The sequence below is a fragment of the Seriola lalandi genome, unplaced genomic scaffold (assembly GCF_002814215.2).
Source record: "Seriola lalandi dorsalis isolate HSWRI2012SDOR001 ecotype SW California unplaced genomic scaffold, Sedor1 jcf7180002054928, whole genome shotgun sequence".
NCBI lineage: Eukaryota > Metazoa > Chordata > Actinopteri > Carangiformes > Carangidae > Seriola > Seriola lalandi.
Genome location: NW_019525480.1, coordinates 334,908 through 351,649, shown reverse-complemented (window position 1 = coordinate 351,649; position 16,742 = coordinate 334,908). Strand labels below are relative to the sequence as shown.

The 16,742-nt window shown below is 42.0% G+C and overlaps 1 protein-coding gene across 1 annotated transcript; it reads right to left on the bottom strand.

Moving 5' to 3' along the window:
* Positions 1 to 4,632: 4,632 nt before the first annotated feature.
* Positions 4,633 to 15,934, bottom strand: mcm2 (minichromosome maintenance complex component 2). The gene is made up of 19 exons (XM_023393084.2): positions 15,864 to 15,934; positions 14,108 to 14,301; positions 13,846 to 14,018; positions 13,384 to 13,511; positions 13,149 to 13,287; positions 12,958 to 13,055; positions 12,558 to 12,679; positions 11,216 to 11,558; positions 10,838 to 11,029; positions 10,108 to 10,201; positions 9,883 to 9,961; positions 8,918 to 9,089; positions 8,708 to 8,834; positions 7,650 to 7,762; positions 6,973 to 7,137; positions 6,537 to 6,611; positions 6,230 to 6,412; positions 5,832 to 5,987; positions 4,633 to 5,491 (listed from the first exon to the last, which is right to left on the bottom strand). Exons 1-19 carry the CDS (start codon positions 15,867 to 15,869, stop codon positions 5,381 to 5,383), a joined length of 2,670 nt encoding a protein of 889 aa, XP_023248852.1. The 5' UTR covers positions 15,870 to 15,934; the 3' UTR covers positions 4,633 to 5,380.
* Positions 15,935 to 16,742: the final 808 nt, after the last annotated feature.

Here is a 16,742-nt window from a genome sequence, read left to right as displayed (position 1 = left end):
CTGAGCTATGAAGGATTATTTTACATCTCTACTATAATTTATACTTGTTACTAAATAAGATTTATCCACCTCTTTATGATGCAAACTTGTCTTGTGACAGTGAAGTTCACCTGCACCTTCATTCACACCTGTATTCTATTTTTAATTTGTGAGTTACAGTTGATTGTAAATTGTTGAAATTAATGCAGTTTTAATGTGAAATAAAGTTTTTTGTGAAACTTTGCTTTGTTGATGGTTTTTATGGAGCGTTTTTATGAACATCCACGAGCAGCAGAGCTCCAAACAGGGCTGGGTTTGGTCGTTTTGAGGACATCTCCCCGCTCATTCTGTATGGGAATTTTTTATTTCATGGTTACTCGAATCGCTAAGAAAAGTCACAGCACACCATTCACGATCGAGCCGCACTTACCGATATATTGTTTTCTCAACCGATGCCCATCCATCCACTGCACCACAGCACATGTGAGCTGCAAGAATAAAAGAAAGCACATATTACAAATGAATCCTCACATACAATAACAGTATTGTGTCCAATGGAAACTATTTACAACATTTTTACCAGGCAAACAGGTAATGTCCAGTCTTTGCACTGCACCATCCTGAATGCAATTCAAGAATATCATTAAAAAGAAAAAAGAACTGATGATTCAGTTACCGTCTTTGTCATCTTTGAATATATAAACTTCTGCCTCTGTCCACGACCTCCTCAGCAGCAAACAGCAGAGACTCGGTCCGAGAGCAGCTGCTGAACATAGTGGAGCATTAAGAAGCTGAAGACACAGATTTCCCTCACGAGCTGATGGAGACCAAACACAGAGCTAAAAGAGAGGGAACACTGGACTGAGATCATCATGAGACATCAGGTGACACAAACACCACTCCAACTGCAACACATCAAATATAATAATTATAAATAAGGTCAATCAAAGTTATAAATGAAGATAGAAAACGTTGTCCTGTCTTCTCTTCCTCTCACTTTGCTGAGAAAGTAAAATCTCAGATGCTGTGGGACTCACATCCAGTACTAGGCAGTTGATTTCTGCAAGTAAAGTAGATACAACAAGGCGGGGAAATTTTACTCACCTAGTATTTCACTTACTGACTGCTCACAAAGCCAGGTTTCAGTTCAATGCAGTCATGTTGGTCTCTGGCATCCATCTTCCCAGTCACCATATGTCGGCAATCTTTATGTTACAACCCAGCTAGGGGAAAACGGAAGCAACATAAAACCAGGTGTTATTGGCAAATCAAATTTACTGATTTAATTTATTGCGTAACCAGGAGGGTAAATAAGTAAACAAAAATACAAACAAGGCTAGAGGATAACTGAAGTAGGGGAACAGGAGCCAACAAAGAGCCTAACTATGTGATTCTAACCAACCCAAAAACACAAGAAGCAGCACCCCTGTTCCTAATGTGTCCAACAGTCTTTTTCTAAGGGTGTGATGCACAATCAGAATTTTAAACCTAGCCCAGTCCCCAACAATCACTACCAGCATCTCAAACCAAATCACAAATTACACACAAATGTTCACAAAGGAGGTACAGAGGGGAGCTGCCTATCATGTCAGCCGCCACTAATGATGCGCGAGCCGGGCTCTTAAACTCTCTTCCTCTGATGTTTAAACGGCGGCAGCTGTGGTGAGGACCGACAGGATCATTGCTGCACCAATAGGAGAAGCCGTGGAGTCGGAGGCTCCTCCTCTCTGCTCCGACAAGGATGCAGAGAGTCTAGACAGGGATAGATTTTAATATTAGCTACTGTCACATTTCATGCCAGTTGCCTTCGCTTGAGGGACGGGCTGAGGGACAACATCCACTTAGGAGACTGGAGCTGTCCCACTTCATACCATTGGCGCTGCCTGTAATGCGGCATCTTCTCTATAGAGGATCTTTGCTATGCACGGCCGCCTACACCGGCTACCTAACCGCAGCAGGCTCCTGGATACGCGGTACGAAGTCGCTGCTAACACAGTTAGCATTCATAGTTCAAGGTAAGCTTTATATCTTAGTGTTAAAATAATCTTAGTAGCTAATTGCAAACATGTCCACATTTGGTAAAAATCACGTATATGAGGAGAAAGCTTGTAATATTAGCTGAAGTTACTGTGTGTAAGCTAACTGTGTGGTGTAACCGCTTGTATTAAAACCACAGACCGACGGAAAATATGTTATAACGTGTTTTAAAATGAGTTCCGCAAAGCGAAGGTGACGTCACCGACCTTAGTGTTACAGAGACAGCGGGTTAATGTCGGTAAGTCACGGTCACTAAACGATCCCGTTATTACAGTGAACTGTCGTGTCTGGACGTGCTGTTAAAGACAGTCGTGTTTGTTCATATTACGTTTGGTTCAGTGTTAGTCGGATAGTTTTCAGCTCTAGTTCATTTCATTATTGATGACAGGAGTCAAAACATCTGTTGGAATGATTGTGTCTGTGTCAGAATAAAGAACATGACTGAGAGCTGAGAACCATCATGACATGTGAACCTGCACAATGACTCCAAACTGAGTATTAGTTTCTATTCTATTGTTATTTCATGTAAAACGGTTCAGCAGACTGTTTATTACAACTAAGCTGAGGGAATAATGTATTTTCAGATATCTGTGATCATCTTATCAGAGAGCTGTTTCTTTTGTCTTTTTCTCTATACTCTACAATATGATATTGATCTGATTTCTCTCTATTATAATGTTTTAGTCCATCTAGCCAAGGTCTGGATCTTTGGGGACACCTACAACCTCTTGCAGCAATGATGGAGGCCCTGCACCACCTCCACCTGCAGTGTCCACACATGAAAATCTTCTCTTAAACATACACACAGTGTCTTATATGATAATATAGTATTTTTTAATGTAACACTTGTGGCCATAACATTGTTCAGTCTGATCAGCTCTGCTCTTCCTGGTTCCCTTCACCCTCACTGTCGTATTACGCTCTCTGCCCCACGTCACACATACAGTCACATGACTTTTGGACTCCACCGTAGCTGTAACAAACTGTCAATAGTTTAAAACATTACATTCATATTTCATATTCCTCAGCCATTATAGTTAATATCAGTGTGCTGTTCCAACAGCATCACTTATTTAGAGGGAGATTGTTACTGGAGCAAATAAATATTAACTGTCTCACACATTAGGACTCATGATCAATAATGATTATACTTGTTACTAAAGATTCTGTTGCTGTTGATTCAACTACTTCTGTTTATTAAACAAACTTACATATGACAGTGAAATTCAGCTTTAACTTCATCCACAACTATTTTTTGATTTTAAATAGTTAGTTGATTGTAAATTGTGCACTACAGTATTTAATTAATCCATTTATTATTCTTTTATACATGTTTCCAGTGTTGTAAATTGTTTAAATTAATGTACTTTATAATGTCCAATAAAGTTATTTATGAAGCTGCTTTAACTTTGTTGATGGTTTTTATAAAACACATCTGGTATGAATTTTCACAATAGTAACACGTACAGCATTGTGTGAATATTTCTGTGTTAGCTTTAATTAACAACATAAATACTAGAAATATTTAAATGTTTTCCGACAACACTGACAATGAAAGATCAAGAAACATGCTGATGTTAATTAGTAAATACTTTCACCTGTGGAGGTGGTGACAGCTAGAGATGATCCATCACTTAATCAGTTTAATATTTATAAATTCTGTTCTTAAAAGTGTTGCTACCATCGCCTGTAACAAATTAAGTGACAAGTAGGGTAATTTACCCGTAGACTTCAATACAATCATCTTCCTTTTGCAACCAGTTGAGTCGCCCCCTGATGGTCATTCGATAGAATGCACTTCCGCATTGGCTTCATTTTCCAAACCCGGAGTCGACGTCCTTTTATATGTCTATGGTCTGTGACAACAATCCCTGAGAAGCAAGAGAAATAATCTTTTTTTCCAATTTTTTTTGTCTATGAAAACGACCCCGAGTGAGTGTGAAGTGGGAGACGATAGTTTTTTAAAAACTTCCCTCTGGAGTGTGTTTATACAAATTTTGAAAAACAACCCTGGCAAAAAAAATTCTATTTCCTTTCAGGGTTTCTGTAGTAAACTGTTGGGAAAATAAGATTAACATGAGCAGAATATACTGTACATTAAATATCAACAATTAGGCTATCTAAAATATATTTTGACACATAAGTAAACTACAGGTAGTTTGAAATTAACGCATTACACTTCAGTTCATGTGTTTTTTAATGTAAAAAAGTGAATAAATCAGAAATTTGGAGCATAAAATGTAAACACACAAGGATTCAGAAATGTATTAAATTCAATGTACCTTCCTTTCCACCCGTGATTACGGGCGTGTACTTTGCTTCTTGTTGCATTACATGATCCATGCTGTTCAAAAACAGCAGTTAAGTGTTAAAACATTATGAAATTTACCAAAAAAACCCACTTCCCTTCTGCCCTGGTTGTGAATTTGGTTAAACTCCTGCATCAACGTTTTCTACCTCCAGTCGAGACACTTGGCTGCTAAGACTTTAGACAGTCAGCAGAAATAGAAAGAGCTGCGACGCTGCAGAGAAAACAATTAAATGGGTTTCATAAGAAGGCAGACGGAGATCTGGACTAAACTCCCTGTGGAGAAAATAAGGAGACAGGAGAGGATGTTTAACAAACACAAGTTTAATATCAAAACACACCTACAATCCAACTGTAGAAACATCACATGGGTTTGTTTTAACCTCTTTAAGTACTTTGAGGTTTTTTTTTTAATTATCTGACATTAAAACCTGCATTTCTCTCAAGAAAGGTTTGAAATACAAAACTGAGTCAGTGAAACTTCCTGTACCGTCACACCAGCTGCTGACAGAGGAACCACAGGTGAAACAATAAACCCTTTTTTCTACAATAACACGGACATAAACATGTACATCTATTTACAATCAGCCCCACCTGAGGGCAGACAGACAGGAAACACACAGAGGGAAGATCAGCTGATTGTTCCTGAGACCTGAAGAGTTGGATTCTGATTTTTATTCCACATTTCTCTAAAGAAACTCACTTTCATCAGGGTTGTTAAAGCAAACGCTGTCTGCGACTTTAGAATCAGACTCTTCAGTTCATAATAATTTGACTTTCTGAATGTGCATCTTCTCTGTCAGTTATTTATTTCTGGTCAGTACAGACTGATGTTTCCAGTGGTGTGTGTGTGTGTGTGTGTGTGTGTGTGTGTGTGTGTGTGTGTTTCCTTCCATCAGTTCAGACCCAAAGGTGACTCCGTCCAACATGATGAGAACCCCAAGCTCTTTTCTTTTCTTTTCTTTACACCGATGACCCACTTTGGGAAAGAAATAGAGTTCATGAAGTAGTATTTTAGGGAGGGGGAGCAGGAGGAGGTCGGGGAGGAGCAGACTCTTAGAACTGCTGCAGGATCAGTTTCTTCTTGCCGTCGTGGCTGAACTTGTTTGAGCGGAAAAGGTCGCTGTCGTAGAACGCCGTCAGGTTGTGGATGTTGATCTGTCTCGCCTGGAGGAGGAAGAGGAAGATGATTAGATCTCTTTTCATACAGGTTAGTGCTTCACAGACTGATGAGCTAATAAGAAAAAGACAAATCAAATACGAGATAAGATAAAATATATTTAAAAAGCTATAACGTTAGCAAACAAATAAAATTAAGAAAAGACAAAATAGAATAAAAGACAGTGATAAAAACAGATAAAATAGAATCAATAATTAAATATTTATACTCAGATGTATTTTTCTTCATCATCTCAGTGTTGCACGTTTCAGACATGACAACAGACGTGAACACTGAAGAAAGCAGCTTCACAGACGCTACGTGACGGAGAAGCTGATCTGTCGTTACCTTGTCGTGCAGGTCTTTCTCCGCCACCTCGACGGTGTCGTTCTGGACTCCGTAGCGGTTCCTCTGATAGGACACCTGCTCCGCCACCAGCTGTTTGAGGATGAAGAGCAACAGCTCGTTGTTGTCTCTGCGGAAGGCGAGGTAACGAGCGAACGTCTGGACGGAAACACAGAGTTAAAGAACATCAGATTAATGAAGAACCAGGGATCATGTTTCTCATTATTTAGAGGCTTTTAACAGAGTCACGACATGTTTTAACCACCGACGCCACGTAGAGTTACTTTAATAATAAGTCAGGATATTCTTTACATGTTTTAGTGAGTTGGATTCTGTTATGATCTTTTTAGTTTTGTTATTCCATATTTTGAAGTAGGATTTTTTTCTGTGAAGCCACGAACCTTCCTCATGCTCCTCATCACGCTGAACTTCTGCGTGTCGATGAAGCTCTCCAGCATCACCCTGATGGCCATGTTGACGTCGTCCTCCAGCACATAGTCCCTCAGGTGCATCTTGGCGTGGGCCTCGGCCATGCGGATCATGGACTCGATATGACGCACCGTGATGGGGATGCTGCCTGTGGCCTGTTCGTGACACCGAAACCAGCATTAAAATTCCAGACTGCCATTGAACGCAGCGGCAAACCACTTTCCGGAGGTTTGACAACATGTTTGAGAGTCTCTGAGAGGAGGGAACGTTCAGACTCACCATCGACTCTTTGCGGAGGTCGCTGTAGATGCGAGCCACTTTGTCCTGGTCCATCTGGTTCAGTTTGGGATGAACCTGCAGACACAAGAAAATAAAATATTTATGGAAACACAATAATAAAACTGATTTGGCCTCATTTTCCCACTTAAAACGCTTCCACTTCATATTTCATTGGTTTAAATTGAACTTTTGCATCTAAACTCAAGGAGGCTCAAAACCATCAAGTTCATTTTCAAAAAGCTGCATCATCATAAAACAGATCTGGACTCCAGTCACATAGAAAGTATAAATTTAAAGTTTTGGTTGGTTAAAACAGCAGGTGTCTGATCTTAAAGCCACACTGGTCACACGATCATGATCATGTGACTTCAGCAGCACAAGAGACAAACAGGAAACCTCTTAAACGTGACTGTGTGTGTGAGCGGCGTGTTCGTACCCGCTCCTTGGCGTAGATGATGTACTTCCTCAGCAGCTCCTGGGGGATCGGCGGCACGTCGGACGAGTTGGGCAGAACCACCTCCTCTAAGGCCACGCCCCCTTCTTTGTGGCTGGGGTGGTGCTTGATGTGGGAGCCGACCACGAAGCGCGCCAACATCTCATCCTGGTCGGGGGGAGACAAAGAACGAATTACAAATGGAAACTACTTTATTCCTCAGACTTGGAAAACTCATTTTTATATTTAAATTCACTCTTGAGGACAGAATCTAAGCGGCTGTATTAAATGTGGATTCACACTTCTTGGGATCCGTTTAAAATTCAAGAGATTTGGTTTGATATAAAACAGCTATCAGATATATTGGGGGTCAAATTTAATTTCAAACCATCAAATGTGTTTATTTCATAATCAGGACGTAAATGTACGTTTGAGGATGTTAGAAAATCTAAATTAAATCCATAATAAAAAGAGAAGGGTGTGTGTGTGTGTGTGTGTGTGTGTGTGTGTGTGTGTGTGTAGGTGTGTGTGTGTGTGTGTGTAGGTGTGTGTAGGTGTGTGTAGGTGTGTGTGTGAGGTGTGTGGTGTGTGTGGGTGTGTAGGTGTGTGTGGGTGTGTGTAGGTGTGTGTAGGTGTGTGTGGGTGTGTAGGTGTGTAGGTGTGTGTGGGTGTGTGTGTACCTGCACGGGGTCGATTGTGTCTCGGACGACGCACAACACGTCAAAACGCGACACGATTGGCTCCGTCAGGTCGACGTTCTCGGCGAAGGTCAGGGAGGGGTCGTACCTGCCGCCTGCAAGAAAACACCAGCAGCTGTTTATCAGAACAACAGGAGCACACAGAAATATAAACATTATATTCATGTACAAACAAATTTACATTAAAGTTATCAATGAATCTGACTCCTTCATTGACAAGACGCTCGGTCTATAAATGTTCTTCTGTCAGAAACCTCGGTGACGTTCGACTCTACCTTCCACCTAAGACTCACTGTCAGAATTTGTTTACTTTGAAGTTTTAAGGTCATTGAATGCATCACACACACACTTTATTTTCTTCACACAAACCAGAAAAACCCACAGAATCGTCTTTACAGTCGCTTCTGAAAACCGCTTTTATCAGAAAGATTTTCTTATGATCTTTATTGACTCAGTTATATTTGTTTTTAATCGTCTGTGGGACTCTGTGAATTTCTTCTCCTTTTTGCTTCTATTATCAATGTAGAAATGTAGAAATGGTTGTATCAAGTTCACCATCACATGAAAACAGAAAAGACAAAAACAAACCTTCACATCTGAGAAGCTGAAGGTATTTAAATATTTGTTAGGTGACTAATTAACCATTAATCATGCCGGATCACTACATTAAAGAGGCTCAGCATGAACATGATACAAGGATTGCCGTCATCTGCTGAGCTATTTTAAGTATCGCTATATTTTAATATATTATATATATATTTAATATTTTAATATTCAAGTGAAATATTCTTTTTGTGTCCTTTTGATCTGGAGCAACACTCATTTGTTTTGTATATTTTGCAGAATGAAATAAAGGCTTTCAAGTCGAGTCTACATCAGATTCCCACCGACACCTGAACGCACCACGCTGCTCATGGCTTGTACAGGAACCAGCAGTGATGTAAGAACGTGTCATTTGTACTTTAAGGGATCAAGTAAAACGATTTTGAATGATGTGAATCAAAGCGAGCGCCGCGTCGTCCTCGCGCTGCCTTACGTACCGATGGGGTTGGAGGCGGCGATGACGGTGCACCTGGCCTGCAGCGAGGTGACGATGCCGGCCTTAGAGATGGAGATGCTCTGCTGCTCCATGGCCTCGTGGATACTCGTCCTGTCTGCGTCGTTCATCTGGAGCACACGGTCGGGTTAGACACCTGCTTTTACTTTTTAAATTAAATCTTCGGCTTTAGTTCCTGCCGCGCCTCGCTCACCTTATCGAACTCGTCGATCAGACAGACGCCGCGGTCGGCCAGCACCAGCGCTCCGGCCTCCAGCGTCCACTCGCGGCTGACCGGGTGTCTCTGCACGTAGGCGGTCAAACCGACGGCAGAGGCGCCCTGACCGGTGGTGAACACCGCACGACTCGCCACCTTCTCCACGTACCTGCAGAGGAAATGACGTCATCATTCAGATTCTGGGTTTTCACTGTTATTTTACACTGACTTCAATCCACCGGCAGCTGAAGGCTGAAAGACACTTTAAACAGAAATCACCTGCGGATGTTTGACCCACCGGATTCATTCAGAAATAAATTGCATCTATTTTTAATTTGATCTTAGTTTTCTACAAAGGCACGGGCGTCGAAACCCGGTACTGAACGGGCCCGGGGCTACATTAAAGACCGGAGTATCTATAAGTAAATATCGGTTCTGCTCTCGGTACTGGAGAAATTAAGAATAAATCTCTCTTCATCTTAATTGAGTGCATATGAGAAAATAAGCAATGTTAATTCTGTCTTTAATTTTTTTTTTTTCTCTTACAAAATAACAAGAAGTACCGATAAGAGTACCGTTAAATTACCGGATCGATAAGTGGTATTGACAAAAGTAGCTGTATCGTTAACGATGCCCTTCCCTCGTTCTACATTGTTCATAACTGATGTGATTAAACCCTGCAACACTTCAACTATAAATTATATATATTTCAATTTAAACCCATTGCACGAGGACGAGTTCGTCTCTCATCACTGTCAGTTTAATTACTTTCTCTATTTGTATATTTGTTTACAAACTGAGCTGCGACATTAAGCTGCTGCTAATTGTTGGTTTTTACACATAAATGTTTCTATACGTGTATTTACATTCACCTGTTTTTAGCTGTACATCTACATCCTGTGGTACTGAGAGGAAACCTGATACCGACAGGTGTTCCTATTATTTGGTACATGTGTACGTACTTGAGGAACTGGGACTTGGCTGTTCCCGGGTCTCCGCACAGCAGCACGTTGATGTCTCCACGCACCTTATGTTTACCACCTGGGAGAGAGAGAGGGGGCGGGGTTATAGGACGAGTGGGAGGAGACACACACAAACACTGGGATGAATGATTGATATTTTCTAACCAGCAACTATATGACATTAAACCACATTAGGAGAAAGCAGCTGAAGTCGGACGTTCGTACCTGGATTCTTGGGCTCTCCTCCGAACAGCGACAGCGACAGAGCTCTCTTGATGTCCTCGTGGCCGTAGATGGACGGAGCCATGCTGGCGAAGATCTGCAGACAGGAAACCAGTCAGAAAACATCCGTACAGCAGAGACCTGAAGCCAGGTGCACCAAGCATCTTAAGTCCAACTTTAGGTTTTGTTCACTTAAATATTTAAGGTTTTTCTCCTCGTCTTCTCCTTAACGCTTCATTAAAATGTTCACTCAAATAAAGTTTTCTTCTGGCCAACTGAGTGAGACGATAACCATCACAACAGCAAACAAACGGTCTCTTCTGGCCAACTGAGTGAGACGATAACCATCACAACAGCAAACAAACGGTCTCCATGGAAACTGTAGAAGTTTACAACCTTAAGTAACTCCCTCAGTTAAGGAGGAATCAAATCTTAAGTAGAAAACTAATTTCTGCTCAAGTTAAAAAGATGAAACTCGGATATAATTTCATCATCTTTTCTCAGTTTAAAAATGTTCTTACTCTTTTCTCTTGTGTTGTGACAGACAATAAAACCTTTTCTTATTACTAATTTTGTGGGAATAAAAACACCTTTGACCGGAGGAGGACGTGTCGTCTGCGCCGACTTTAAAGATGAGATTAGATTTAATGTTTCTGATTTATTCGACAGACTTTTGCAATTTTAGTCCTTGAACTTTTACTCGTGTATGAAACGTCTGTGTCCGACTCCTCACCCGCTCTCCGATGCGCTCGTCCTTGGACAGGGCGACGATGGCCTTGACGTCTTCGTCCGTCAGCTCGGCCACGGCGACGCCCTCGTCTCGCCGGGTGACGTGATTGGCCAGGATCACGGTGGCGAACACCGGGAAGCCGTTCGCCATGTTCAGAGAGCCGTCGTAGTTGTTGTGGTAGATGCCCGTCAGCTCCTGAGAGAGAGAGAGAGAGAGAGAGAGAGAGAGAGAGAGAGAGAGAGAGAGAGAGAGAGAGAGAGAGAGAGAGAGAGAGAGAGAGAGTGAACTCATTATCACTTATTTTCCACTGAGGTGAAGATTCAAACATCTGCTGATGAAAAAGTAAAGTCACACTTTTAACTTTTTAAAAAACAGACTCACGATCTCGTCTCCGGGCTTACAGCTGTCCACCAGGTCGGCCAGCAGGATGGCGTCTTTAGAGCGCGGGAGGCGGCCGGCGGCCACTTTACCAGGACTCTCCTGGATGGTGATTCTCTGGTAGTTCTGGTACACCGTCTCCTCCATGTTGATCTCGAAGGGCCCCAGGGACTGACACTCGGGACAGGAGCCCGGCTTCACCTCCTGGTTCTGGGACTGGAAGAACGGCCCCAGCACGAAGTTACACTTGTTACAGTTGTACTTGACCATGCCGAGCTGGGGGAGGACGCCGGTACAGCTGCTCACCACGCCGCTGGTCCGGATCAGCTGGTTCAGGTGGAGCTGCCTGGAGAGGAAGAGGAGGAGGAGGAGAAGGAAGAGGAGGATGAAGCGTTTGTAAAGAGAAGAAAAGCTGAATCTGAAAACGCTGCAGTTGGCACACAGCATAGATGTCCATGGTGCCACAGAGGGAAGCAGACAGAGAGGGACCTGACACTTCCTGCAATAAACAGCTGTCCTCACTCTTGAGACGCCGACATCATGGCACCTCTTACTGAAGCGCCTGAGTCTTAATCCTTCACTGTCGTAGAAGGCGGGCATGCAGGAGGTAGTGGGGGGGTCACTTCTCTGAACAGGAGTTTGTCCTTCCTACTCCACCGCAAATCTCCCCCCTCAGCCTCTTTGGGCAGATCATCCTTCAGAGTCTGCGGAAAACCAACACGATTTCTCCTGAACGTCCCTCAACAGCCGATGTTCCTCTTGGCCAAGTCCTGGAGGAGGGTGGGGCTAAAAATGATCCATATACACGGTGTAGCCCCCACCGAGCAGAGGAAATGGCAAAAGGTGCATCAGCGCCGTGCAGCTGAGGCCCTGGACTGTGGCGGAGTCACTTTTCCCTGTGGACATCAAAAAGTTCCACGTGTAGGACGCCACCATCCTTTCATCGACTGAGATGTTTTGGTTTGGCTGGAAGTGAGCTTCGCAGGCGGTAACCATCTCAGTGTACAGACGCTTTATTTTGAAAAGTCTGTCGTGCTCCGCAGTGTTTTCTCTTTTCAGCAAACAGGTCGGATTCGAACCCACGGCCGCTGCGGTTGGGACTAAGCCTGTGTGGTTCACGCTCTACCAGGTGAGCCCTGGGGCGCATTATATGTTCACATTATAAAATATGATGCGACCAAACCAACATATAAAAGTATTTTAAATTAGCTCCACCTCAACATTAAAACGTTTTTCAGCAACAGTAATTAAATAATACAACAACACTGGAGCCGGCCAGTCTGGATTAGACAGGACAGATGTTGTACACACGCAGCAGACAGATGTGGTGAAAGTAAAGTATCACCTGAGGGAGCGGATCTCCTCGACCAGCGGCAGGTTGCAGATGCGGACGTGGATTTCGTGGGCGATGCGGTCGTATTTCGGGTACATGGCGAGCACCACCTCTTTAGCCGCTTCATCAAACACCTGATGAAAGGACGGAGACACGTGCAGGTTTGTTTTCATGGATCTTACATTTGATTTAGGTCATTAAGACAAACTGTTGTTCGGTTCAGCTGGTTCAGACTTTTACAAACGAACCAAGAGGAGGAACAGCTGATTTTTAAAGCACCTTTAATGGTTTGTAGTCAAAAACAGGAAGTTCTCAGAGGGAAGGATTTGGAAAAATAGGAATAATAATTTGGAATAATACATTTAAAATTGTCTCCTCTTCACTGTGTGTATGAATAAATAAATAAAATCACCTTCAACATCTCAGTCGGAGCCTCAGGCAGGAAATAGGCCAAAACATGCTCTCTGGCTGCGAGGTCTTCATAGTTCACAACCAGACTCTCCTTATTCTCTGGAATGACAGATCAGATCCGAACCAGACATCAGTCACGTGTCCACGACAAAGATTTATTTAAGTGTCCTTACATTTCAAGAGCTGAGCTACCTTTGCACATGTCGCTGATCTTCTCCTTGAAGACGTTGTGGCCGTTTTCGTCCACGTGGGTCCGCAGGAAGTTCTTGAAGCGGTTGTAGATTTCCAGCCTGGGAGCCGCCATGGAAACCCACTCCCTCACCGTGTGGCCCTGCAGGGCGGGAAAATATCGTTAAGAGTCTCTACCGCAGCTGGAACCTGAAACGCTGCATCATCATTATTTTATTACACCAGCAGCATCACAAACCTTCATGTCCTCCAGGTTCTCGATGCTCTCTATCATTTCCTCCTCCTCTCCGTCGACGCCCTCTGCTGCCCGCTCAGCCAATCGCCTTCGCCGAGCCGCCGGGCGCTCGTCATCCTCATCTTCACTGTCTGGATAACGGCAAAATAAAAAAAAGTTTTTTATTCTCGCCCTCACACCTGTCTGCTGAGAGTTAGCATCAGGCTACAACTTTAGCTTTCTTTTAAACTTATATTTGTTTACATTTTGGTGAATTAAAAACATCAAAAGTTGTCGATTTAGCCATTAGCTGCTCCCGTTTCTGATGCATCATCATCAGATCATCAGATCACACTGATACTGGAGAAAACTTAAAAATGGGATGATTCTCAGGCAGGTTCTGCAGTTATAAACAGTCTTGCTTCTATCATTTCTAGGTGGATCTTCTGTCCTCAGTCACTTTAAATACATGAATATTCCCCTCACCGTAGAGCAGTCCTCTCCTCAGCCGCCCGCTGATCCCCTGCTCCCTGTCCCTCCTCCTCATGGCCTCCTCGGCGGCGGCTCGGGCTCCAGGCGACATTTCCGACAGATCCTCGTCATCCAGGTCCAAACCCTCCGCCTCGTACTGATCCAGCGCCGGGATGGCACGGTAATCCCTGAACAGAGAGAGGAGTTCATCTGGTATCTGAACAAAAAACTTAATATGATATTTGCAATTTAGAACAAATCCATCGCCCGTCCTCACCTCTCCATCCCGTCCCCGATCAGCTCCTCCCCGTCTCCGTCCTCCTCCTCCTCTCCGGGCAGGGTCGCGTCCCCCAGCAGCCCCTCCGACTCATCCTCGAAGGGCGGCAGGTCTCGTCCGGGGCTGGACGTCAGGTCTCCTCTCCTGGAGGCTCGGCTGGGGCTGGTGGCCATGTGGAACGACTCAGAGGAATCCTGATGAAAATAAACATATTACTCTTTTTTTAAATTTTTATTTCAAAACCAGTCTTTTCAAATTAAAAGTATGATTCTAGTTTTTTTGTTGATTTTATTTTAATTGAATTTACAGGGGGGGTTTTTTATCTTTATTTATTATAACTAATTGTATTTAGCTTTTTTTGTTTTTTTTTTGTTTTTTTAAATCGAAACCCTTTTAGTGTATTTGTTTTTGTCAAAATGCAAGTCATAAGAATTTACAGACAAGAACTTACATTGACTTCCTGGCTTTAAAAAAGATCAATAACTGTTTTTATTTTGTGTTTCATTAACTAAAATTCAACATGTTTGTATCTTTAAATGCAGATGATTCATTCAGAACATGGAACCATTGTTATTTATGGTGGAAAATAACTAAGTAAATTTTCTCAAGTACTGTAAGTACAGTTTTGAGGTAATTTCACTTTATTTACGCATTTTTATATGATGCTATTTAACAGATTTACTTGTCCTCATATAAAGATAAATATTTCGACAGTTGCTAATTACATTGCAGATTAAGACTTTACATTAAAACCAAATGTTCAGATTATAAAATATGAACCAACCCAGTGTACAAGAATCAACATTAAAACGTTTACGAATAAGCAATAGTAATAAAATAATATAATAATATAACACTCAAACTGCCCATTCTGCAAAATGTGAAGTACTTTTTAAAGTTATAGTATTTCTTATATTTCATAATAAAGGCTGAACTGACAGTCATCCACAAAGTTACCAACTAACTTTAAAAAGGGCCTCAAAGGTCATTTTACCTTCTCAATAGCATCTTTTCATTAGAAATATTTGTGTTTCCTGTTTGTCTTTAGAGTTGTTTTACTCTCTCTCTTTAACGTGGTTAAATCCCTGAGAAAAATGTGCCATGATAACAGAAAGAGATGCAAGAAACTGTAATAACAACAACAACAACAACAACAGTAATAATACTGGCAGCTGCTGCTGTAATAATGTAAGATGGAGAATTATAATTAGTCACCGACTCAATAACAGTAATGGTCGCCACACGAGAAGCTCTTTTCTACATTAGACACATTTTGCTGGTGGTTTAAACATGTTTCATGTGTCTTATCTGTTATTCTCTAATATCTATTTCTAATTTATTTGCTTTTGATCCACAGGCGTTTGAACCATAGATTTTAAATGAATAGATCTGAACTGGCACTTTGCCTTTGTTTAACTTAGCAGGACAAAGCTCTGACAGCCACATGGCAGGTCTGCTTTTCTTTAACAACGAGAACATAATCAAAACATATGCAACAGATAAACGTCAGACTGAGCAGATTTAAACTTTTCAAGTGTTTTAAAGCTTTTTAATTCAGTTTTCTGACAGAAACAGTCTGACTTTCACCCCCGTCGTCCATTGTTTTGTCGCAATAAAACTACGAACGTCAAATGTTATTCACTATAACAACTACAAACACATATTATCTGTATTATTTAACTTGTTGCTCCTTCAGTTGACAAATTAAAACAAGAATCGACTCTTTTTCTCCGTTTTTTTTATTGTTTTCACTCACCGCCATCGCTGCGCGTCTGTCTGTCTCTGCCTCTTGTGTGGAAACTTCTTCTTCCTGTCGGGAGTCGCTTTTCGCGCGAAACGTACCACGTGATACTCAAAGCCCGCGAAAAGTAATGAATATTCGATTAAGACGCTGACGTTCTGCCTCCCGGTTGGCCAGTCCCCTGTAAAGAGGCGGGGACTTAGAGAACAGTGCGTTTGGTTCTATTCGCGCGCTCAGTGAGGCTCGTTCAGCCAGTGTCACAGTGACGCCAAAGAATTAAAGCGGTGCGTGCTGCTACTGTGAAACAAACGCACCCTTCTCTGACCGAGAGCGCAGGGGCAGAGTTTGTGACGTAATTTTTTTCCCGGGAACGTTTGGGCCGCATTCAAATCCACTCATAGCCTCACTTCACTGAGAGGAAACGGCTCAAACAGTTTCTCCTGTTCTTCTGCGTTTTAAAAACAAAATGAATCAACAAACATTTCAAGACAAACATACAGACACCGTACATATACATATATATATATATATAAATATAAAATTCCAAAGCAGCAGTAGCTTATATCAGTGGTTCACAACCTTTTTGAGTCACAACCCAGAGAACGATCAAGTACACTTTCCTGCTCTGATTAATAAATGCATGGAATATTTCTGGTCTTAAACCTGATTTTAATTTGAAATAGATATGGATATATGCAGGACCAGTGATGTCACAAGGAAAGTAATAAAGCATTTCCTTAATGTCGTATCTTAATAAGCATTAAAAATTGGAATTGTAAAAAAAAATTAATAAATGGACGATTAATCCATCAATAAATACTAAAGATTTAAAAATTGATTTAGAAAAAAAACATAAAACTTTCATTGAAAAATGGGAATACACACCAGGAATCC

Bases quoted from the DNA above. Each gene is read 5' to 3' on its own strand.
- mcm2 (XM_023393084.2), bottom strand. The intron at 13,512-13,845 runs GTGAGGGGAATA...GCCGTTATCCAG, and splicing joins GAGGAGAGGACTGCTCTACG to ACAGTGAAGATGAGGATGAC. The intron at 13,288-13,383 runs GTTTGTGATGCT...CCCGCCCTGCAG, and splicing joins AGAACCTGGAGGACATGAAG to GGCCACACGGTGAGGGAGTG.